The sequence below is a fragment of the Dermatophagoides pteronyssinus genome, unplaced genomic scaffold, assembly GCF_027571235.1.
Source record: "Dermatophagoides pteronyssinus isolate colony J.1.1.1.1 unplaced genomic scaffold, Derpt_VIB-CSIC_2022.12 sq0005, whole genome shotgun sequence".
Taxonomy (NCBI): domain Eukaryota; kingdom Metazoa; phylum Arthropoda; class Arachnida; order Sarcoptiformes; family Pyroglyphidae; genus Dermatophagoides; species Dermatophagoides pteronyssinus.
In genome coordinates this window covers 55,632-78,298 of record NW_027461529.1, presented here as the reverse complement: position 1 = coordinate 78,298, position 22,667 = coordinate 55,632, and the positions used below count along the sequence as shown (strand labels likewise).

Here is a 22,667-nt window from a genome sequence, read left to right as displayed (position 1 = left end):
ATACCAAAATACTTATTATCATCAAATTCGAACATCCTACATTAATCGTACTATGCCACTACTGCATCCAGATTTTTTTTTCTAATATTCAAAATCAACCGACCATACTAATGGAACAATAGTTTTCTGGCCAACCACGATCAACAACAACAAAACCGAAATGGTTTTCAGAATTTTGAATAAATTTTTTGTTTTTGTTTCTTCACTCAATTGCTGTTCCTAGCTTAATAGATGTTTAACTAATTCTATAGTAGCTTTGTTGTTTGATGATTCACACATAGAATATTTTATCCCATCCATTTTTTTTGGCCCCTTTTGTGATTAGTTTGGTTGTTGAATAAAAATCAATATTTTTATCTCTCGTTGATGTTGTTGATTCGGTTTGAAACATTGATAATATCCAAAATAACAAGACCTTTACCAGGTTGCTGGGTGTGTGTGTGTGTGTGGGTACCAGGCAACAAAATGGCCCACATGGTCTCTGTTATTTTTTTCTGATTTGATTTCATAATACCACTAGTTTCGGCTTAGTCCATCATCCAATTTTATTTTTCTGTTTGGCCAAAAAAGAAAAAAAAATCTGTTGAGTTTTTTGGCCCCAAGTTTGGTCCTTGTTAGTGACAAACCAAAATGGCTTCTATATATATCTAATATCATTCTAGGTCCTAGAAGTTGATCCACCATCATTCCGAATTGAAAAAACCACACCCACTATAGAATCGAATGGCCAAACTTTTTTTTGAATGTTATGAATGCGTCATAGTTCTGAAAGTGATGTTTCTGAAAAATTCTTTTGAAATTTTTTTTACTCTATACTTTTTGAACGGATGCTTTACTTTTGGGCTTTGTAATGATGCGGATGATCATCATTATTATTATTATTATTTTCTTAATGTAAATAATCATTTAAACGAAATGTTTTTTTTTCAAAAAAAGCAATCCAAATGAAAAAAAAATTCTTTATAAAATGAAAAATTTCATTTCCTTTGTTTGGAAAGAGAAAACAACAACAACAACATAAGCATACAGTAAGAATATTTATATAATTCTTACTATAGAATTGTATGATGTATTTTATTTGAGTATGCTCTGTTTTTTGTTCAGACCAAACATCGGAAACACTGGAAACAAATAATAATGTTCTGGAATGTAGGAGAGAAAAAAAAATCTTGCCAATCAAAAATGAGTTGCTGTGTTGAGTCATTTGAAAAAAAATATAGAAAGATTCAGAAAGATGCTAGCAACAAAAATGATATTTCTAAAGTAAAAATAAAATTGATGTGGTTCAATATAATGAAAATTTTCCAAGAAATTTTTAAATCCATATAGATGTATGTTAGTTGAAGAAAGCTGTTTGTTTGTTTGTTTTTTTGGGGAAACGGAAACTTACTACTACTTTTATACATCACAACAACAACCACCACCATCATGACAACGGATGCGCCCAAATCTTGTTGTGAAATAGTGATGTGTTTACGTAATCAAATGTCGATGACTGCAAATATATACTATATATAAAAGTGTTTGGGTTATTCGGAAAAAAAAATTAATATAGCAGCAATACAATTTGGTTTGATGCGGTATTCACTTTTTTTTCGGACCAAATCCTTATGGCATATTATTAATATTGATTGCGCAAGACTTATTCAACAAAGACATTTAAATTGATTAATAAATGATTGTGTGTGTGTTTCGCCTCTGGTTTTTCGAATAATCAATGTTCATTTAGAGAAAGAGAGAGATTTGGTGATTAAGTAGTGTAAAAATAATTTATTTAATCCAATAATTGAATTATTTCGAAATATGATGCTTATTAAACAAAAAATATTGATTGGCTGACCATAATTTATTGAAAACAATAATTACTAATTTAATTTTAATTCATTCAACAGTTGAATCAATTGATTTTTGATTCGATAAAAATCAAAACGTTATATGCATGTGTGTGTTTATAATTATAATCGAAACATTTTTGGATTCAGAAAATATCAGGGAAAAAAGTTTTAAATAAAAACAAGATTGGCCCATGTGGTCAACAAAAAATTGACCATTTTTTTGGGTTTCCAAAAAAAACTTTGTAACAGTTTGTTATTGTATTTATAACTACAAATCCAGATACAAACAAACAAACAAACAAAAAAATTCAATTGTTAACCGAAAATGAAATGAAATGAAAAAAATATACTGTTGTGCGACAGCTGTCATACATATGGATTTTGAAATAACAGCAACAACAAAAAAAAACGTTTCTCATTGAATATGATATACCAAAAGCAAAAAAAAGCAGAAAAACGGTTAGGATATCCTACCCAAAATTATTAATGACTTTAGTCATTTCAATTCAATTCACTTCATTCATTCAAATCAACTCAAGCCAATGTTGAATGAATGAATGAATGAATGAATAATGGTGATGGGATTCAAACAGAATTCATTCGAGTCAGGTTTTTATCACTACTCTCACTCTCATTCGATAATTCATCAAGATTAACATTTGATGAAAATTATTAAAAAAAAACGAAAAGAACTATTCCATTTCAAATTCGATTTAAACGCGCGTATACCGTGTATAATACGCAAATCCTAGTTGAGTCTAAATAGCCATCATCATAGCAATAACATGTGATTTTTTTTTGTTTTTTTTTGAAAAATTTTTGATTGATTAAGGATGATGATGATGTTGAATTTTAGATTTATTCAACAATGTCGACATATAATATTTGTTAGAAATTTTTGTTCGAAAAAAGCAAATCCAAAAACAATAGATGGACCTGATTTTCAGCATTTTTTACGTCAATCCACTGCATTGAAACAAAAACCATTTGTAATGAAATGGGATAATGAACCATATATTGAACCCGAAAGCTTATCGGGAAATGATAGTAAAGGTATGTGAAAAAGTAGAAAATATTTGATCGATTTAATGACTAATCTATTGAAATAGTTTTTATCAAAACCTATGGTTGTCAAATGAATGTCAATGATACAGAAATTGCTGCCAGTATCCTCGAACAATATGATTATAAAATTGTCAATAATATTGATGATGCGGATATTGTTTTCCTAATGACATGTGCCATACGTGAAAATGCCGAAAACAAAGTATGGTCAAAATTATATGATCTGGACAAGGCAAAACGTATGGGTCGATTGAGAAAATTTGGTCTACTTGGCTGTATGGCTGAACGATTAAAAGCGAAAATTGTCGAGCAATTACCTACGATTGATGTTGTTGCTGGACCAGATAGCTATCGACATTTGCCAAAATTATTGGCCATCAATTCGTTACAGGGTCAAAGTGCTATCAATGTATTGTTATCAATGGATGAAACATATGCCGATATAATACCACGGAATCAATCGAAACATTCTGCATATGTATCCATAACACGTGGTTGCAATAACATGTGTTCATATTGTATTGTACCATTTACGCGTGGTCGTGAACGTTCCCGATCAATTGATTCGATATTGAAAGAAGTCGATAACAAAATTATTTCTGGTTGCAAAGAAATAATATTGCTCGGACAAAATGTAAATAGTTATCGTGATTATAGTAATGACCAAAATCATCACTCAAACGAATCACGATTAGCTGATGGTTTCAAAACAATATATCGATCAAAATCTGGAGGTGCCGGTTTTGATGAACTATTACGACAGGTTGCCCATTTGAATCGTAATGTACGAATTCGTTTTACATCACCACATCCAAAAGATTTTAATGATTCAGTTCTACATGTAATTGCTGATCATCCGAATATCGCTAAAGGATTACATCTACCAGTTCAAAGTGGATCAAATTTTGTTTTGGAAAGAATGCGACGTGGTTATACACGTGAAGCTTATCTTCAACTAGTCAAACGAATACGGGATTATATACCGGAATGTGGTCTTAGTAGTGATTTTATCTGTGGTTTTTGCGATGAAACCGATGATGATCATAGACAAACAGTTGATATCGTCGAGAATGTTGGCTATTATATTGCCTATATATTTGCATATAGTATGCGTGATAAAACCTATGCATATCATCATCTCAATGATAATGTACCCCAATCAATCAAAATTCAACGATTAATTGAATTAAATCAAGTTTATCGACAATTATCCACCCAAATGAATCGACAATTGATTGGGCAAAGACAATTAATACTTGTTGAAGGTGTAAGTAAAAAATCACCAGATGAATTATATGGCCGTAATGAAGCAAATCAAAAAGTGATCATACCGAAATCATTATCGAATCAATATATGATTGGAGATTTTCTAGATGTTGAAATTACCGATTGTACACCGGTAACATTGATGGCACGTCCAATTCGTACGACATCCATCACTGAATTTTATACATCGAAACAATGAACAAATTTGACTATGAAAATTGTAATTTTATTTTATTTTTTGTCTAAAAATAAGAGATCACATTGATTTGATATGAAATTATAATTCATGTATAATTTTGTCTATATTTGTATGATATATATCATTTTTATTGAATAAAACATTTTTCCAATGATGTATGCATCCATTCATAGCCACCGAGAAATATTGCACCACCAATTGAAATCCAAATTACACGTGGAACAGCACCGGCCCATAATCCATTCAATCCTTTACGATCAAATATTGATCGTATCGTATTGAAATATCTTATCGGTATCACAGATTTGTTACTGTTATTGATTTGATGGCCATCAACAAAATCCTGTAACATAATCTGTGTTTTAGCCAACATCTAATGGTGTAGTTAAAAATGCAGCTATTGCACCGGAAAATGACCCACAAATCATTGCTTGATATGGATGAACAGTGGTTATTTGTTGATATCTAGCCCATGATTGTTTTGTTTGTTCCCAAAGAGAAAATTGAATCATTGAAAAGGGAATTTCGCGCATAATTGTACTAGAATAACCACGATAAAGACCACGCCATCCGGATTGCCGTAATGTTTGTCGTAAAACTTGAACACTATTCATATGAAATGCTTGGGCACGTTGTTTGACAACTTCGACTGGAACCCGCACCAAACAGGCTACAATTTCACCCATCGATGCTGAAACCACATATGAAAGGCTATTATAACGAGAATTCAAATGTAAACATTCTGGACCGAAAAGATATTTGCCCGATTCATATGTGATGAAAAATAAAGCCGCTAGGAATTATAAAAATCAAAAGTTAAAACAAATTAAGATTCATTATTGCATTCAGACCTCCAGGTGCTGAACCAGAAACAGTTGATCCGATACCGGAATAGATTTTTGAAAATCCACCAGACTTCCAGAATCCATTGGCACTTTGTAAACGTGTTTTTATCGTATCAATTGGGAACAATGTTACGTCAACAGCAAGACCAGCACAGGCACCAGACTATTAAAAAGAAAAAAAAACTGAAAATCTTTTGCTTAAAAAATTAAATTATCAACAAAAACATACAAGAAGAGGATTAATGAATCGTTGAAAATAATGATTGGAAATTTCATTTTGAGACATGATCAAAAATTTTAAAATGAAAACAAAAAAAAAATTTGAAAATCCAAATAAAATAAAATAAAAACACGTGAATTATATTCCGTTCATATACACCAGTACGGGAAAATCGAACGTTTTAGTTTCTAAAACGTTCGATCTTTTTCCGTTATACTCACCATCGCATTCCTGTGTGATATTTATTGTTGATTTTTGATAAATTCATCTTAAAAATGTGTGATGTGAATAATTTACCGTCAACAGTTCCAACGAAATTTGTCGATGAGCTTCCTGAACCATATCGTGATGTTTTTTCCACAAGATTTCAAAGTTTCAATAAAATTCAATCTACTCTGATAGATTTGATTATTGAAACTGATAAAAGTCTTGGTAAGTGTATTTTTTTCGTTGTAATCATTTATACTAATTTTAAATAAAAAGTAATTTGTTCACCAACTGCTTCGGGTAAAACTGTATTGTTAGAGTTGGCTATCGTTAGTGAATTGATACGATTAGAATCGCTTAATCCATCACGTCCACAATATGATCAATTACATGCATTATATTTGGCACCATTAAAAGCTATTGTCGAAGAAAAATGCCAGGAATGGCAACAACGATTTGCGAAATTTGGTCTAAAATGTTTCGCGATGACTGGTGACACCGAAATTGAAAATTATCAAAAATATTTAAATGAACAACATGAACAGGTGAATATTTTATTGGCAACTCCGGAAAAATTTGATTCAGTCATACGAACACATTCAGAAAGTCGTTCATTACTTCGTCTTTTGGATTTGATTATGATCGACGAAATTCATATGCTTGCTGATCGTAATCGTGGTGATTTTCTCGAAGCCACTATCACCCGATTGAAGTTTCTTCGTGATAATAGTAATAACATCATCAATGTCCTTAATGAATCAGAAGGTAATCAATTCAAACAAAAAAGCCGATTACGATTCATAGCTATTTCAGCCACTGCACCAAATGTTGAAGATTTATCCGTCTGGCTTGATCCGCGTAATTCATTGGGAATACGAGTACCACCGGATTGGCGACCCGTAAAGTTGAAAAAATTAGTCATCGGTATTGAACCAACAGGTGTTGCACAAACATCAGACTATCGTTTCGACATACAAATCAGTTATAAACTTGAAAGTCTTATTCGTGAACATTCGGAGTCAAAACCGACATTAGTTTTCTGTTCAACTCGACGTTCGGCCGAATTTACTGCCAAAATTTTGGCCACATCGCAAAGTACATATTTTGAATCGCATCAACAACATGTTCAATTATTTATGGAACTTTCACGTATCAACCAAAATGCAAACGATATTGATGCCATGTATAAAATTGAATTTGAAAGTTTCAAAAATACCGATCTTAAAGCTACATTAGCTTCTGGTGTTGCTTTCTATCATTCCGGTATGGATCCATCCGATCGTCGTTTATTGGAACATTTGTTTTCATTGTCAGTAATACCGGTTCTGGTATCAACATCATCATTGGCTATGGGTGTAAATTTACCTGCTCATTTGGTTGTCATAAAGAATACTGTTCAATATGAAGCTGGTTCACAAACTGAATATGAATTATCACACATACTACAGATGATTGGTAGGTATCCTAATGTTTCATTGATTTCATTTTCTTTTAATGTTTCATATAGGAAGAGCTGGACGGCCGCAATTCGATACAAATGCAACAGCTATCATTGTAACAAAAAAAGAGAAAAAAGAAAAATATGAAACATTATTGGATGAAGAAAAAGAAATTGAAAGTAATTTATTTCGTTCATTAATCGAACAATTAATGATCGAAATTGTATTGAAAACTGTCAGCAACATTAATTTAGCTATTGATTGGATCTATTCAACATTTTTGTTTATCCGTATTGTTCAAAATCCTGAATATTATCACAGTTCTATTGCTAAAGGCGATTATGACGGTGCTGGTCCCATTATATTAGAATGGTGTCGGCAACAGATGAAACGTTTACAAATAATTGGTCTTATTTCAATCAAAGGCGATTTTATTGGTCCAACGCAATTGGCACGAATAGCAACAAGATATTCAATCTCAATAGCAACATTGGAGCATCTGATTGAATGGACTAGTACCTCATATTCATTAGAACAATTACTTGAGCAAATGTGTTGCTGCACAGAACTATCACAGGATATTATACTACGTACTACTGATAAGCGATTTCTTAATGAATTGAACAAAAAAATTCGATTCAAATATTCGGATCGTTTTCGTACGGGATCAATGAAAACAAATTGCTTAGCACAGGCAGCTTTTGAATCATTAACAGTTGAACAATGTCTATTTGATGATTTACAGCGAATCATAAGATCAGGTCAACGTGTTTCCAAATGTTTTATGGAAATTTTTGTCTATTTTTTTCGGCAAAAACCAAAGATAAAAACTGAACAGCAACCACCATGGTTACATTTACAAACATCCATTGCAGCGGCACGTCTTTTACAAGCATTTTGGACGCGAATGTGGTACGATTCACCATATGTATCAAAACAGTTGCCAAAAATTGGCCATGCGTTTTCATCATTACTTGTAGAAAATGGTTTTACGAGTTTTGCTCGTTTACTCGAGTCCAATCCTCGTCAGATTGAATTTCATTTGAAACGTAAGCCACCATTTGGATCAATTTTGATCGAAGAGGTTAGTCCGTGACATTTTTCTAAAATATGCATTCATGAAAAATTTTATATTTTTTTATACTTATAAAATTTTATGTTCAAGATAAAAAATCTTCCAAAATACCAATTGATTTTGAAAAAACAATCAGATTGTAGCCTGAAATTTAGTTCAGTCATCGAAGATCATGTCAAATTGAAAATTCAGATCGAATTCAAATGTTGGATACAGCGACAATCTTTATCAATATCGAACATTGTAAAACCGGACAAACATCATTTTCATCTAATTATTGGCTGTGAAGATTGTGATCAGATTTTAACTATAAATCGACTGAATGATCAGTCATTGATACAATGTAATTATGCACAATCAATCATTTTGCTTATGACAGATTTTGATGACGATACTGACAGTCTAGTAAATGAGTCAGTTGAATTTATGGACCAAAAGAAGCAGAAGAATCTATCCAACAAAACAGAAGCAAAAACCAAGAAAAAAAATGAAAGTAAACAAAAAAACAAAGATAAAGAAAATCAACCTGAAATAAATAGAAATTCTAGGATTTGGCCAGCAAAATTTATCAAATTTACCAATCAAGTTCAAGAAGAATCTAAAGATTTTAGTGAAAGTAACATTATTGTTCATTGTTCGCTACGAACAACATTATCACATACTTTCATAGCCTACATTGTATCGGAAAATTTCGCTGGTCTAGATGTGGAAACCAAGTTATCAATACGAAATCCTTTTCAGCAAATGAATTTATTACAAGAATTTAATTTGCTCGATTCATTCGATGATGATGAATATGACCAAATATTAGCTCAGTATAATAATGATGAAAATCAAAAACACGATGAAAGTTTATCAACATTAGAATCAATCGACATTGCCGATATTCAATCTACTAGTTTGAATGAGATTTCAGAATTATCAAATTCATCAAAAAAACCATCAGCATTGCCTTTCTCAGATTTCAAAATTGATGATAAAATACAACAGAAAATCACTGATGATAACAATGATGATGATGATGAAAGTCTTATGTATAGTGTATTCACTGATTTTCGTAAAAGAATCCGTTCCAATTCTGAGAAGGAATTGAAAAAATTTGTACAATCATATTTGCCTGGAAACTGAAACGACAACGATGACGCCCTCAACTTCGACAAAAACAACAACAAGTATTCCCAACAACAATATCGAGAATCAATCAATAACAAATGAAACAAAAGTGGCAAAAATTTTCCCATTCAAACGTAAAATTTGTTTAAATAATCCATTCGATAATAATCGTGCATGGACATCAATGTCCAAATTAGGTCGATTCAATTTCAAGGATAATAATGATGTTGATGGTAATAAAAAAGTGAGCAAATATTTTCTCGCAACAACCAATAGTAAAGAAATTCAAATCAATAATGAAGATCAAATTACAAATTAATCCTTTTGTTATTTTTCTAAATCATAATAATCTTTCCAATTTAATCTAATTTCATTTCAATTTTTTTTTAAATTTATTTAAATAATAAATTGATTAATTGCAAAAAAAAACGCATTCCACTCTGATGTTGATGACGCCCAACAACAGAATTCATGAATTTTTTATCCATGCATCTTCATCATCGTCTATTAGACGTTTTTTTTTATTTTTATCCAAAATTTTCAGCTTCAACTTTGTGGATCTTCAACATCATTATTATCAAAATAGTTTTCTTCATTTTTCTCGTTGACGAATCTTTGATGCTTGGCTGATATTTTTAATGTCTGTTGCTGTAAATATAATGCTGTTTTTTTTTCGTTGAAAAATTAATTTTACATACTTAACCGCCATCATTTTATGTGTATTATGTATGAAATTATTCTAACCGAACATCATCACAAGAAAAAAAACAACAAAGACATCATTCATTTTATTTCAACAACAAAAAAAAAGTTGTTTTTTCGGGGTGTTTTTCTCTTATTTGTCTATTTGTCATTATCATTACAAGTAGAGGTGGGTGTATAGAATTCCAACCGAACATCAACAACCACAACATCATTCAAGAGTTGGGAGGGAAAACCCACAATTCAAAATATTCAATATGCATACATCTTTGAAATGTTTATCATCATCATCATATTCGTTTTTTTCACTTGGTTCGTATCTTTAAAAAAGACAAATTTAGTGTCTTGTCGACAATTAACGACAACAACAACAACAACCACAAACGGCACACTCAATCGATAAACAAGATTGTTTGAAACAAGACGGCGACGATTAACATAAAGATTCGAATTAGGTAAGTTTTTTTTTGATTTTTGATTCTGATAAAATTTTTCTGGATCTGATTTGCTTGGAATCAGAGATTATTTTTTTCTGTACATTGTAATTCTTGCTCATTGAATGTTTTTGTCTATGTAGTTTATCAAAAAAAAAAATAAAGCAAAGAATTGCAATTTTTTCCCTAAACTTTTTTTTTTTTGCTTATGGTATAAAATTTGATACGAATGTTTGTTAAAAACTTTTAATTTGCATTTACAAATTCATACATTTACGGCTTAACCATTATTATCGGTCCAATGAAGAAACAAAAATTGCGAAACGAATTGAGTGAAAAAAAATCAAACACCCATAATATTATGATGATGATTTTTTTCTAGACGTTTCCCTCTAATGAATGGATTATTTTTAGCTATTTTGATTACTGATGTTTTTTCTTCTATGATGTTTCTGCGAAATTGTATGTGAATCAAAAAAACAGAAAAAAGCATCTACTTATTCTTCATTTAAGCAATTATTTTTTCAAAGAATTTTCTAATCATATAAATAAATTGTCAATCATTTGCCTATTTTTGTCGAAGAAAACAAAAAATCTATTTATCCATAATCCATAATTCCTATTTTTACAAATAACTTTCTTTCTCTCTCTCTTTTTATGTCGAATGTTTCTTGTTGTACGTAGAGGTTTTACGTATTTTTTTTATGCTGATTCAGCCTTGTCTGGTAATGATAACCTGAATCATAATAAAATATAACCATGTTTAATGTTGATTCTTTTTTTGTGGTTTTTATTTTCATTTTTTTTCTCTCTCTCTCTCTTTTGCTATATCTAAAAATTTCATGGTTCGTTTGCTTATTAATTCTGGCTTTTTATTCATTGTATAAATAAAGATAGATAGATATCATAATTTTACATTTTTAAGAATTATTTTTGTTTCGAAAATTTTACGGAAAAAATTATATGATGATGGTAATAATAATAATGAATACAACAGGGAAGCGTAGAAAAAAAAATTTATATGTTAATTGTTTTATTTCTTTTGTTTTTGTGTTTGAATCTTGATTTGAATTTTGTATTTTTTTTTGTCATGAGTTTTGTTTTGATCATTAACATCATCATCATCAAGAAGAAGATTTGTTGAACCGAATCATTGTTTGATGATGTTTATACAAATGATAATGATGATGATGATGACGACAACATCTGTTTTGGATTCGGTTTTTTTTTCATCAAATTCATCTAATTTTTTTTATTCCAAATAAATGGATGTTTGTTTAATATTTTGGCATAAATAGCTATATTTATTTTTAGATAAATATAAATTTTTACATCAAAACACACACACAAAAAAAAAACTTATTTAATAAAGCTTGTCATCATTATGTTGTTTGTCATTTATTTATTTAATCTTTTGAATATTCAAACAATTTTAATCATGACAACTTGAAATTGTTGATGAAAAAAAAATTTGATGCGAAAGAATCAAAATTAAAAAAAACAAATTCTGACCAAATGAAACGAACACGGACAAAATATTATGGAAAATCCAAAAAAAATGAATTACTCTAAATTCTCTTTTTTTTTCTCCTATGATTTTTATGTTCCACCTGAATATAATGGGGGAAAAGAAGAAAAAAAGTTCACTATGTCTTTGTGTTAGTAGGAATAATATATAGAAATGTGAAATCATTTTTTTTTCGAAAATACATAAATCTATTTTCAGCAAAATCATTGTCATTTATAATTTGATTTTTACATTATGGCATGATTCAATATTTTAGGTTTTTTATTTATTGTCACCCAAAAAATATTCATTTTATTTTGTTTGTTTTGGATGTCAAAAAATAAATAATAACAATAGAGAAAAATTTCTAAAATGACTAATTATCTGACCGAAACATTTAATGATCATTGTAATACAAAAAATCGTAATAATCTTATGATTCGTATACCATATAATATACATCATCATTTCAATCCAAATTATCGACGACCATTATCATCATCATCATCATCATCATTACCGCAGAAAAATAAACAATCATCATTAACAGCAAACAATGTTCAATCCAACTATTGGATTGATTGTGAACAAAGTTTAAAATGGGTTTTTGAATCACGATTAGATTTTCTTATCGATTCAAATGAACCACGTTTATTAATATTATTACCATTCATTTGTGTTGATGATAATGATAATGATGATTTTGATTATGATTTGAATAATAATTATATTATTGATGATGAATTGAATGCAGCCGTAACCGGTCATACAACCGTAATCGGCTTTAAAAAGGTTCTACTTTTTCTTTGTGATTTTTCAATCGAGAAAAAAACTAGAAATAAAAATTGAATTTTTTTTCAATCATTTTCAAAAATTTAGGTAATCGATACCGAATATTATTGCATAAATTCATCCGATTACATCAATAATCATCATCATCATCATCATAATAACAATCATAGATATAATAAACGTCGAAATTATAAACAAAGTGGAAAAAAATATCAAGCTAAAATGGCCGATGTATCAAAACCAACAGTTGTTGATAATCATGATGGTACTATCTGTGTGAAATATGATCCAAAACAGGAGGGAAATTATGAGATGCAAATCAAATATAATAATATGCCTATCAAAGGTAGTCCATATAAATTTATTGTGGATAATACACCTAAAGGTTTAGTGACAGCATTTGGAGCGTAAGTGTATTGTGTAATATTTTATCCAGGTTATTTTATTTTTTGTTTTTGTTTTCAGTGGCCTATCAACTGGTGTTGCCGGTGATGCTTGTTTTTTTAATGTTTATACAAAAGGCAGCGGTGCTGGTAATCTACAAGTTGCTGTTGAAGGACCATCCAAAGCTGAAATCAGCTGTAAAGATAATAAAGATGGTAGTATTAATGTTACCTATACACCACCAGCGCCTGGTGAATATAAAATCAATGTCAGTTATGGTGGGAAACCAATCGAAGGTAGTCCATTTTCGGCAAAAATTGTCGGTGAAGGTCGTAAACGTAATCAAATTTCAATTGGAATGTCAAGTGAAGTGCCATTGAAAGTAACTGAAAAAGATGTTAAATCATTGAATGCCAGTATTGTCTCACCATCCGGTCTTGAGGAACCATGTTTCGTAAAGAAATTGAGCAGTAATCAAGTGGGCATATCGTTCACACCACGTGAACATGGTGAACATGCTGTGAATATCAAAAAAATGGGTAATCATGTGGCTGGATCACCATTCAAGATTAATGTGCTTGAACGAGACATTGGTGATTCGAAAAATGTTAAAATATCTGGTGCAGGTCTGAAAGAAGGCAAAACTAATACAGCAAATGAGATAAATATCGATACAAGTGATGCCGGCTATGGTGGTCTAAGTGTTTCTATTGAAGGTCCATCTAAAGCTGATCTTCAATATCAGGACAAAGGAAATGGAAAATTGGCAATCACATATAAACCGACAGAACCCGGATTTTATATTTTGAATGTTAAATTTGCTGATCATCATGTCACTGGGTCACCATACACAATTAAAGTAACCGGTGCTGGATCCAATTTGCAACGGAATAATATTAAATTAGGACGTGAAGCTGCTGCCATCGCTGATGTTGGTTCCAAATGCAAATTAAGTAAGCGTTGTAAGAATCAATGTTTTTGTTTTGATTTTAATCACATTTTTCAATCATCAATTTTAACATCGTCAGCGTTTAAATTACCACAAACAAGTGCATTTGATTTGGCTGCCAAAATCATGGCCCCATCCGGTGAAACAGATGATGCCGAAATATTGGATTTGCAGGATTTTCTTTACGCTGTACAATTTGTACCGAAAGAAGTGGGCATGCATACAGTATCTGTACGACATAAAGATATTCATATACCTGGATCACCATTTCAATTTACTGTTGGCCCATTCACTGATTTCGGTTCACATCGTGTACATGCTGGTGGTCCTGGTCTAGAACGCGGTACCGTTAATGAACAATGTTTGTAATTTTTTTTACAAAAAAAGAAAAGAAATTGAATTCAATTTGATTTCATCATCATTATCATTTATAGGCGAATTCAATATTTGGACACGCGAAGCTGGAGCTGGAACACTTGCTGTTTCAGTTGAAGGTCCATCAAAAGCAGAAATTGATTTTCATGATCGCAAAGATGGTTCTGGCTATGTAACATATAAAGTTACTGAACCTGGTGAATATCGTATTGGCATCAAGTTTAATGATCAACCAATACCGGATAGTCCATACAGTGTTTATGTTGTTGCACAAGTTGGTGATGCACGTAAAATTGAATTGGGTGCAATTCCACCTGAACATATGTTGAAAGTGAATTCACCAGTTACATTTACAATCAATATGAATGGTGCTAAAGGAAGTCTGGATGGTAAAGTGATTGCACCAAGTGGTGCTGAAGATGATTGTTTTCTAAGTAAAATTGATGATGATCAATGGGCATTACGATTTATTCCACGTGAAAATGGTGTACATCGTATTTATGTACGTTTTAATGGTGTTCATATACCGGAAAGTCCATTCTCAATGCGTATCGGTAAAGATGATGCTGATCCAGCAAGCGTTTCGGTTGCCGGTAGTGGAATCAAAGAAGCACGTACTGGTGTTAAAACGGATTTCATTATTGATACATGTAATGCTGGTGCTGGTACATTAGCGGTTACTATCGATGGTCCGACAAAAGTTTCAATGGATTGTACCGAAGTTGAAGAAGGTTATAAAGTACGTTATACACCATTGGCACCTGGTGAATATTTGATTACAATCAAATATAATGGTTATCATATTGTTGGCAGTCCCTTTAAAGTTCGTTGTATGGGTAAGTTGCTTTCGCAATCGATTATTATGATTGAATATTCATGCTATTTAAACAATTAGGTACACGAAGTATTGCTGATATATCGGATTTTGAATCTGCACAAGTTGTTGTTGAAACCGTAACAAAACAATCAAAAAATCAAGGTAATCAGATGCCTAAATTTAAATCGGAAGCAAATCGTGTTGAATCAAAAGGTGTTGGCTTAAAACGTGCTATATTGAATCGTCAGAATACATTCAATGTGAATGCTTCGAATGCTGGTAATTGGAGTCAAATTTTTCTTTGAATGAGTAAAATTTTATCCTATTGGTTTTTTTTTGGTTAGGTAACAATTTTCTTTTTGTGGCCGTATATGGACCACGTGGACCATGCGAAGCAATCGATATACGTCATCAAGGTCGTAATAATTATAATATTACCTATACAACAAGAGAACGTGGTGATCATATTATTGTTGTTCGATATGGTGATGATCATATTCCTGGCAGTCCATTCAGAATTGAATGTAATCCATAAATTAGAACAACACAGAAATAAGAAATAAGAAATGGTTAACAATTTTAATATTATATGTTAATCGATCAATGTGTCGACAAAGATATTTTGAAATTATCATTATTATGATCAGGATTTTTTTTCTGCCTTATTCAATCTCTTTTGTTCGTTTGTTTGTATTTTTTTTTTTTTTTTTTTTTTTTTTTGATAGAATGTTAAAAAAAATTCAAATATGAAACCAAATTAAAAAAGAATTCATTTTCGGTGTTGGCGCCATCTGTATGATTTGTTTTGTTTCAATTGTCTGGCTCTTTTTTTTGTGTTGATTATCGAGAAAGTTGCCATTGTCATTAAGTGTATGTGTGTTTTATTGTCTTTCTCTTTAATGGTGGAAATTTTGCCCCAAATACTTAATTTTAAAAAAATGATACAATTACGTAAATGTTGGCGAAAACTTTTCTATATTATACTATCGATATCATTAATATTCATTATCTATCAACTTTATTATTATCGTTTATTAGTTAATGTTGCCAATGTTTCAACATTAAAATCATCATCATCATCAAAAGGAATTGTTTTGGTTCCATCAGTATCATTATCATTAGAACAATCATCGTCTTCATTGAATCAAAATTATGATAATGTAAATATTAATGGAAAACGGCAACAACACAATACAAAAATGATTGATGATCAGATTCGATCACCAGATGATAATAGTAATGATGGTAGTAATATACATTTTCCCGATATAATAATCGGTATCGATGATCATCATATGGAACAATATCGTCGTGCATTTCAATATCGTCCTGGTTATTTTCATTGTCTAAATGACCACGAGCCGATAACATTAATTGATGAAAAATATTTCAATGATGATTATTGTGATTGTTCAGATGGTAGTGATGAACCATCAACCAGTGCCTGTTCATCATTATTATTCTCATCATCATCATCATCAAAATCGAATGTCAATCAACCATTAATGTTTTATTGTCATTCATCATCATCATGTCCGATAGTAGCCATACCATATCATCGTGTAAATGATGGGTAAGTTTTTGAATTTTTGAATTTTTAGTTAATAATTTTGTTGAATTTTTTTCGCAATAGAATTTGTGATTGTTGTGATGGTTCGGATGAACTAAAACATTTGGACATATCAGCTAATCAATTTCATCGACAAATACGTTCATATACAAACACAACGAATAACTTGATCTGGTCAAAATGTTATCAAAATCAATAACATTCCGGTTGTTATTATCACACAAATCTATATATTTTGTTTGTACAAATATTGTAATGATTTTCGAAAAAAAGATGTGATAAAATTGTATCTAATCCAATTGAATCTCCACTTTTTGCAATACACAATTGTCATTTGATAATTTTTAACGTTTCTTTGATTTCCCCAACATTCATGCATATTTTTTTTTGCTCTTTTTTTTTGATTGATTAATTTTGGGAAAAAAATTCTTCATCGGTTGCTGTTGTTGTGATTTTCATAGACGAAAAGTTATATTTGTTTTTGAATGAATAAAATTGATACACTTTCCATGTATTAACATAATCTGTTTACATTTTTTTTTAATCAATATTAAATTGTTGTTGATAATGATAATATCGTATAAATCATACCGCCCCACTTGTTGCTCAATGAATATTAAATCATTAATCCTGGAACCAATGATGAGTATCAAATCAATGATAATGATTTGATGATTACGAATAAACAGGATTCGATCAATAATCGTTGAAATAAATATATCCCAAATCATTTACTATGATTAAGTTTTGTGCCATACCATTAATTGAGTTTAATGATTTCTTTCTTTAATTTAGCAATCGTAAATATTGTGAAAAAAATGTGTGAAAAAACATCGACCTCGATATTTTTCATGTGAAAAAAGTGCTAATATAATTGGGTAAAAGTTTCTTTCAATCAATCAATCAATCAATCCTGATTTTAATGATTGATTTATAATTTAAATTTAATCATTATTATCAATCAATACAAGGTCAAATTAATAATGATAATTATCATTAATTCCTTTTTTTCTAGATCATTTGCATTTTATGAATTGGAAAACATTTTATAAATTTTCAACAACAAGTTAACAACAATGAGCAATAATAATAGGAATAAACAAGAATATCGTAAACTTCAAAAAGAATTCTTAAATATTGATCATCAATGTTTGAATGATATAATGGAACATTTTGAAAATGATTATCAATCAACAAGAAAAATTCTAATTGAACTATATGGAACAAACAATAAGAATAATGATTATGATAATGATGATAATGATTCTGCTTTTTCATCATCGATCGCATCATCTAATGATACAATATATTTACCGATAACAACAGAATTTTTTGATAATTTACATTATCTAATGGAAACACGTAATGATTTGCTAAATGATACAGCATCGACAACAATTCGTGAAGATTTACGTATGAAAGATACAATCTATTTACCTATTAATATGGATTTAGCTTATGAAATTTATTGGAATCTAATTAATTATATTCAAAATACCTATGATCATCTTGTTACAACAGCAACAGATTTCAATAATGATGATGAATTATGTCCATTGGTTGATGATGATCATCATATATCGGAAATAATGGAAACGGAAAAAGCAATTCAAGCTAGTCGACAAGAATATCTACAAAATTTAATTAGAAAACGACAAGAATATCTACATGAATGCAATAATAAAAATAATAACAATAATAATAATCAATCAAAAATCGAACGTCAAGCATTATTACAAGAATGGTTATTGGAAAAAAAACGTGATTTTCTCATCAAACATTTTCCCGGTGTTGACCTATTGAAATTGAATCGTTTATTTGAATTGAACTTGTAAGTTTTGTTTTCACAACAACAACAAAAAATCGAATTAATTCAATCTATTGTTTTTTCTTTGAAAGAAAAACTTTAATCGATTTCAGTTTAATTGAATTTATTGATTTTTTTTTCTCTTTTTTTCATGTCATGTCATCATCGTCATCATAAAAGCTTCAATCTAAATGAAACAATAAAAGATATTGAAGCATTTTATGATTGTAAATTACCATTATATTACAATAAATCCTTATATAGTGAAGTGGTAAAAAAACCAATCAAAATTGTTGACAACTTGATGGTGAAATCGACGCTGACTACGGTGACCGCAAATAAGAAAAAGAAGATAAAAAAGAAGAAGAAGAAAAAAAATAAAGAATCACCAATAAAGACAATAAATCTTGTTGATGTTGATCAAATCTTTGTTAGTCATGATACTGATGATAACGATGATGATGATGATGATAATGGTGATGGTGATGGTGATGATAATATAAAAATCAATGATCAACAGAAATTTTTTGCAATTATTGATGAATTTTTAAAACAAAGACATTGTTATCGATTAAAATTAGAACATTTACAAAGGAAAAAGATAAAATTCATGAAAAATGGTCATAAAATTATTCATCGTTATCATGATGAAATACGTAAAGTTTATCAGGAACTAAGACGATTAAGTGAAGAAATTATTGATGCATATCAAAATTATGAGTTAGTTTTTTTTAACAATCATAATAATCACAATCACACACACACACATATTGTTCAGTTGTTTAACGATTTTTTCTCTCTTTTTTTTGTTGAAAAAATCAATTAGTTTTAACGAAAATATTATGGATCTACATCAATTGCATATGAATGAAGTTCGTATTATTGTACCGACAATATTGGCCACTAAACAACAACAATTATTAGTTAATAACAATAACAATAACAATAATAATAATGATGATGGAGAAAAGAAGAAAATATCAGCCAACAACAATGATAAATTAGAGTTCAAGATCATAACCGGAATCGGCTCCGGTACTATACGTCGATATCTAACAAATTTTATAGTCAAAAAGAAATTAGAGTAAGTTGGATTTTTTTTCAAACATAAAAAAAATATTGATCATATTTGATTGATTAATTAATTTTTTTTGTTGTTAATTTTCTTTTCACCAACCATAGATATCGTATGACTGATGGTCAAGGATCATTCATCATAACATTATATGCAAATAATCCGATCAAATTTGATTAATTTTCTTTTCAGAAGTAATCTTTTAGTCAATTTTCAATCATTATTGTTGTTAGACTTGTTTTTTTTTCATTTTTTTTCAATGACATTCTTGCATGTATTTTTTATCTTTTGTATTTCAATTCACAGGCAAATATACGGAATTTCCGTAAATGGTAACGGCCTGAATGTGCTGTATGCATGCATGCATGCATGCAATGATGACGATAATAATAATAAATAATGGCGGTGGTTCCACCAGGATGAACAACATTTTTTTTTTATCTTTTCAAATTTTTTTTCTTGCCTCATAATTCATTCAAAACATCAATAATAATGAAAAATTTTCGTTTCGGTCAATTAAATTGAATTTTTAAATTTTAAATTTCATATCGACTATTATCAGAACAAATCAATCGCGATTGTATTTTGGAATTGCATATTTTGGAAAAACGAAACATCATTATTATTAATTGGAAGAATAATTTTGTCCTTGATTTCGATGCATCATTAGTCATCTTTAATTTGATCGATTTATTTCATTCATCAACAGTTTGTTTGTCCATTCAAAGTTTGTGTCAAATGTTTGTAGCCTGTGTGAAACAAAAAAATTCTGATACGGATTTTTGTCTTTTTCTAATTTGATTAATTTGATGTGATATCTTTATGATGCGAATTGTTTCTGTGAAAATATTTTTGTTTTTTTTGTTGTTTTGTAACAAAAAAAAGAAGAAGAAATTTCACCAGCCAGAGTAATCAGGAAGCAAAGCTTTTTTTCATTCATTCATTCATTGTGTAATTAAAACATAATTTTTTGAAAAGAAATTTTAACAAACTATGACAAATTTGATGATGATGATGATGATGGAGAAAAATTTCATGTCGGTAATTCATATTTGAGTTTGGAAAAAAACCTGGAAAAAATTATTATTTTCCCATTTCCCATAAGATTTATATGATCAAATTTTCAAGCAAATTCAGTGATTTTCGTGATTTTTTTTATGAATACCAACCAATTTAATCAATTTTCAATGATGATGATGATGATGATTATCTTATGATCATGTCATGATCTTATTTGAACTAACACGTGTAGCAAAACAAAACAAAACAAAGAAAAAAATCTTGTTCAAATCGATTAATTTGTTTGTTTGTTTTTTTCCTTGATCATCATTATCTCCTATTATCAATTGTTTTTCGTTCACATAGACAAAAGTAATGTTTTTATCTTTCAATTGATTGTCATCATCTTTATCGGTCAATTCATTTGTTATCCTGTATTTTTTTATCCAATTCAACATTGATTGTTTTGTTTGTTTGTCACCATTAATGATGTGAATTGATGATGATGACCTAGGTAATCGATACAAACAAACAATTGACCTGTAATAAAAAGATATTGGTCATTAAAAATAAACAAACAAACAAATAATGGCTACCAATTTAATTAAGCTGGGTATCCAAACGAACAACAAAAATTGGGTCGAATTAGCTTCTTCATTTTTATTTTGATAATAAAATTTTAAAAAAAACTTACATGATAATCCTTTCCGGAAGAATCAAAATTAAAAAAGAAAAAAATAATCATTAGAAAATCATTTCCTAGTTTTGTTGTTGTTGTTGTTGTTAATCTTTCGATGAACACGTAGCATCATCATTGATGAAATGAAAAAAAAACAACAAAATGAATTAATTTGAATGAATCAACAAAACGATCAAATACAAGTGGATGCGCATCATTACAACTCATTGACTAATATTGATTAAATGTTCTACACATAACCAATGTTATTGTTCAATCAATCTTCGATGTTTATTTGTTCAGATTCCCAAGCGAAACAAAAAATGATGATGATGATATATTTCCATTTGGTCATAAATTGAATGAAATTGATAATCAATGAATCGAATCGATTGATCGATCGATCCATCGATCGATTATTCATTTTTTTTTGTCAGATTTATTTGTCATCATATTTTCCCATATAATGACTAAACCAACGAAAAAAAAACGGAAATGAATATCATTTCAACGACAACAACAACAACAACGAAAAGATGTTATCGAAACCATATTTGTTAATAATCATCGCTTTGAACCAAAGTCGTGTTTAATGATGATGATGATGATGATTATAATCGTTTAACGGAAAAAAACGAACAAATGAATTCAAACGAAATGAAATTTGATCGCTAAACAATAGCCATATACATGAGATGGATGAAGATTATTATTATTTTTTCTTTTCACTTATATGATCTTCACCACCATCCCCACAACAACCACCACCACCATTATCATCATCATTATTGTTAAGCAAAAATGTTTTTTCTTTTTCTTTTTTTCTTCTCAAAGAAAAAATAAAATCTGAAATCTTGAATTTGATTTTTGTTTTCTTCTTAAAGCTTGCATAACACTTGTTATATGAATGATGATGATGGCACGAAAGAATGAAAAATGAAAATGAAAATCGTAAAAAGGATTTTCGTATTTTTTTTCCAAGTTATTGTTTGAAGGATTTTTCAATCTTTTTTTCTTTCTTTCTACTGATGCTTTCAAATGGCTTTGTAAACACCCAACTAATGATGATGATCCAATTGGATCATCATCATATTATTATCCCGCTTGATGAAATCATTTCTTTTGACTTTTCATGATTCATATCATATCATTATCATCATCATCATCATAATCAGATGTATTCTTCAATCAGTCATGAATCGAAATTTTTTTTTAAAGAAAATAAAAGTTTTCAATTCAATTCAATTTCGTAGCATTTTAAAATGTCGAAAAGAGTCGAATATAAAATCGTGCACGCGTTTTTTGTTGTTGTT

The 22,667-nt window shown here is 29.7% G+C and overlaps 6 protein-coding genes across 8 annotated transcripts; 5 read left to right on the top strand and 1 right to left on the bottom strand.

The window, feature by feature from the left end:
• Positions 1-2,588: 2,588 nt before the first annotated feature.
• LOC113789955 (CDK5RAP1-like protein) lies at positions 2,589-4,519 on the top strand. The gene is made up of 2 exons (XM_027339558.2): positions 2,589-2,888; positions 2,945-4,519. The coding sequence occupies exons 1-2, from the start codon at positions 2,669-2,671 to the stop codon at positions 4,363-4,365; spliced, it is 1,641 nt and encodes a 546-aa protein (XP_027195359.1). The 5' UTR covers positions 2,589-2,668; the 3' UTR covers positions 4,366-4,519.
• Positions 4,371-5,580, bottom strand: LOC113789956 (mitochondrial S-adenosylmethionine carrier protein-like). Its single transcript, XM_027339559.2, is given in 4 exon segments — positions 4,371-4,732; positions 4,734-5,158; positions 5,217-5,373; positions 5,440-5,580. Coding segments are annotated over 4 exon segments (879 nt in total). The 5' UTR covers positions 5,497-5,580; the 3' UTR covers positions 4,371-4,492.
• A 12-nt stretch (positions 5,581-5,592) lies between these two features.
• LOC113789669 (putative ATP-dependent DNA helicase HFM1) lies at positions 5,593-9,562 on the top strand. The gene is made up of 4 exons (XM_027339238.2): positions 5,593-5,862; positions 5,914-7,092; positions 7,145-8,160; positions 8,242-9,562. The coding sequence occupies exons 1-4, from the start codon at positions 5,706-5,708 to the stop codon at positions 9,277-9,279; spliced, it is 3,390 nt and encodes a 1,129-aa protein (XP_027195039.2). The 5' UTR covers positions 5,593-5,705; the 3' UTR covers positions 9,280-9,562.
• A 574-nt stretch (positions 9,563-10,136) lies between these two features.
• Positions 10,137-16,023, top strand: cher (filamin A protein cher). Of its 2 annotated transcripts, none has more exons than XM_027339556.2 (7): positions 10,137-10,421; positions 12,787-13,106; positions 13,165-14,036; positions 14,112-14,393; positions 14,467-15,243; positions 15,303-15,503; positions 15,569-16,023. In XM_027339556.2, exons 2-7 carry the CDS (start codon positions 12,922-12,924, stop codon positions 15,757-15,759), a joined length of 2,508 nt encoding a protein of 835 aa, XP_027195357.2. In that variant the 5' UTR covers positions 10,137-10,421; positions 12,787-12,921; the 3' UTR covers positions 15,760-16,023. The 2 variants fall into 2 exon arrangements, with proteins under 2 accessions (XP_027195357.2, XP_027195358.2); XM_027339557.2 differs by lacking the exon at positions 10,137-10,421 and adding an exon at positions 12,253-12,699.
• Positions 16,024-16,054: 31 nt separating this feature from the next.
• Positions 16,055-17,135, top strand: LOC113789852 (uncharacterized). The gene is made up of 2 exons (XM_027339443.2): positions 16,055-16,797; positions 16,858-17,135. The coding sequence occupies exons 1-2, from the start codon at positions 16,097-16,099 to the stop codon at positions 16,991-16,993; spliced, it is 837 nt and encodes a 278-aa protein (XP_027195244.2). The 5' UTR covers positions 16,055-16,096; the 3' UTR covers positions 16,994-17,135.
• Positions 17,136-17,279: 144 nt separating this feature from the next.
• Positions 17,280-20,103, top strand: LOC113789850 (uncharacterized). 2 transcript variants are annotated; one of them, XM_027339442.2, is made up of 6 exons: positions 17,280-17,672; positions 17,810-18,625; positions 18,782-19,321; positions 19,428-19,685; positions 19,784-19,870; positions 19,983-20,103. In XM_027339442.2, exons 2-5 carry the CDS (start codon positions 17,871-17,873, stop codon positions 19,854-19,856), a joined length of 1,626 nt encoding a protein of 541 aa, XP_027195243.2. In that variant the 5' UTR covers positions 17,280-17,672; positions 17,810-17,870; the 3' UTR covers positions 19,857-19,870; positions 19,983-20,103. The 2 variants fall into 2 exon arrangements, with proteins under 2 accessions (XP_027195243.2, XP_075676222.1); XM_075820107.1 differs by having other exon boundaries at positions 19,784-20,103.
• Positions 20,104-22,667: the final 2,564 nt, after the last annotated feature.

Bases quoted from the DNA above. Each gene is read 5' to 3' on its own strand.
- LOC113789955 (XM_027339558.2), top strand. From the start codon at position 2,669: ATGATGATGATGTTGAATTTTAGATTTATTCAACAATGTCGACATATA. The intron at 2,889-2,944 runs GTATGTGAAAAA...CTATTGAAATAG, and splicing joins ATCGGGAAATGATAGTAAAG to TTTTTATCAAAACCTATGGT.
- LOC113789850 (XM_027339442.2), top strand. From the start codon at position 17,871: ATGAGCAATAATAATAGGAATAAACAAGAATATCGTAAACTTCAAAAA. The intron at 19,322-19,427 runs GTTAGTTTTTTT...AAAATCAATTAG, and splicing joins GATGCATATCAAAATTATGA to TTTTAACGAAAATATTATGG. The intron at 19,686-19,783 runs GTAAGTTGGATT...CACCAACCATAG, and splicing joins ATAGTCAAAAAGAAATTAGA to ATATCGTATGACTGATGGTC.
- LOC113789669 (XM_027339238.2), top strand. From the start codon at position 5,706: ATGTGTGATGTGAATAATTTACCGTCAACAGTTCCAACGAAATTTGTC. The intron at 7,093-7,144 runs GTAGGTATCCTA...TGTTTCATATAG, and splicing joins ACACATACTACAGATGATTG to GAAGAGCTGGACGGCCGCAA. The intron at 8,161-8,241 runs GTTAGTCCGTGA...TTTATGTTCAAG, and splicing joins GATCAATTTTGATCGAAGAG to ATAAAAAATCTTCCAAAATA.
- LOC113789852 (XM_027339443.2), top strand. From the start codon at position 16,097: ATGTGTGTTTTATTGTCTTTCTCTTTAATGGTGGAAATTTTGCCCCAA. The intron at 16,798-16,857 runs GTAAGTTTTTGA...TTTTCGCAATAG, and splicing joins TATCATCGTGTAAATGATGG to AATTTGTGATTGTTGTGATG.
- cher (XM_027339557.2), top strand. From the start codon at position 12,280: ATGACTAATTATCTGACCGAAACATTTAATGATCATTGTAATACAAAA. The intron at 14,037-14,111 runs GTAAGCGTTGTA...TAACATCGTCAG, and splicing joins TGGTTCCAAATGCAAATTAA to CGTTTAAATTACCACAAACA. The intron at 15,244-15,302 runs GTAAGTTGCTTT...TTAAACAATTAG, and splicing joins CTTTAAAGTTCGTTGTATGG to GTACACGAAGTATTGCTGAT.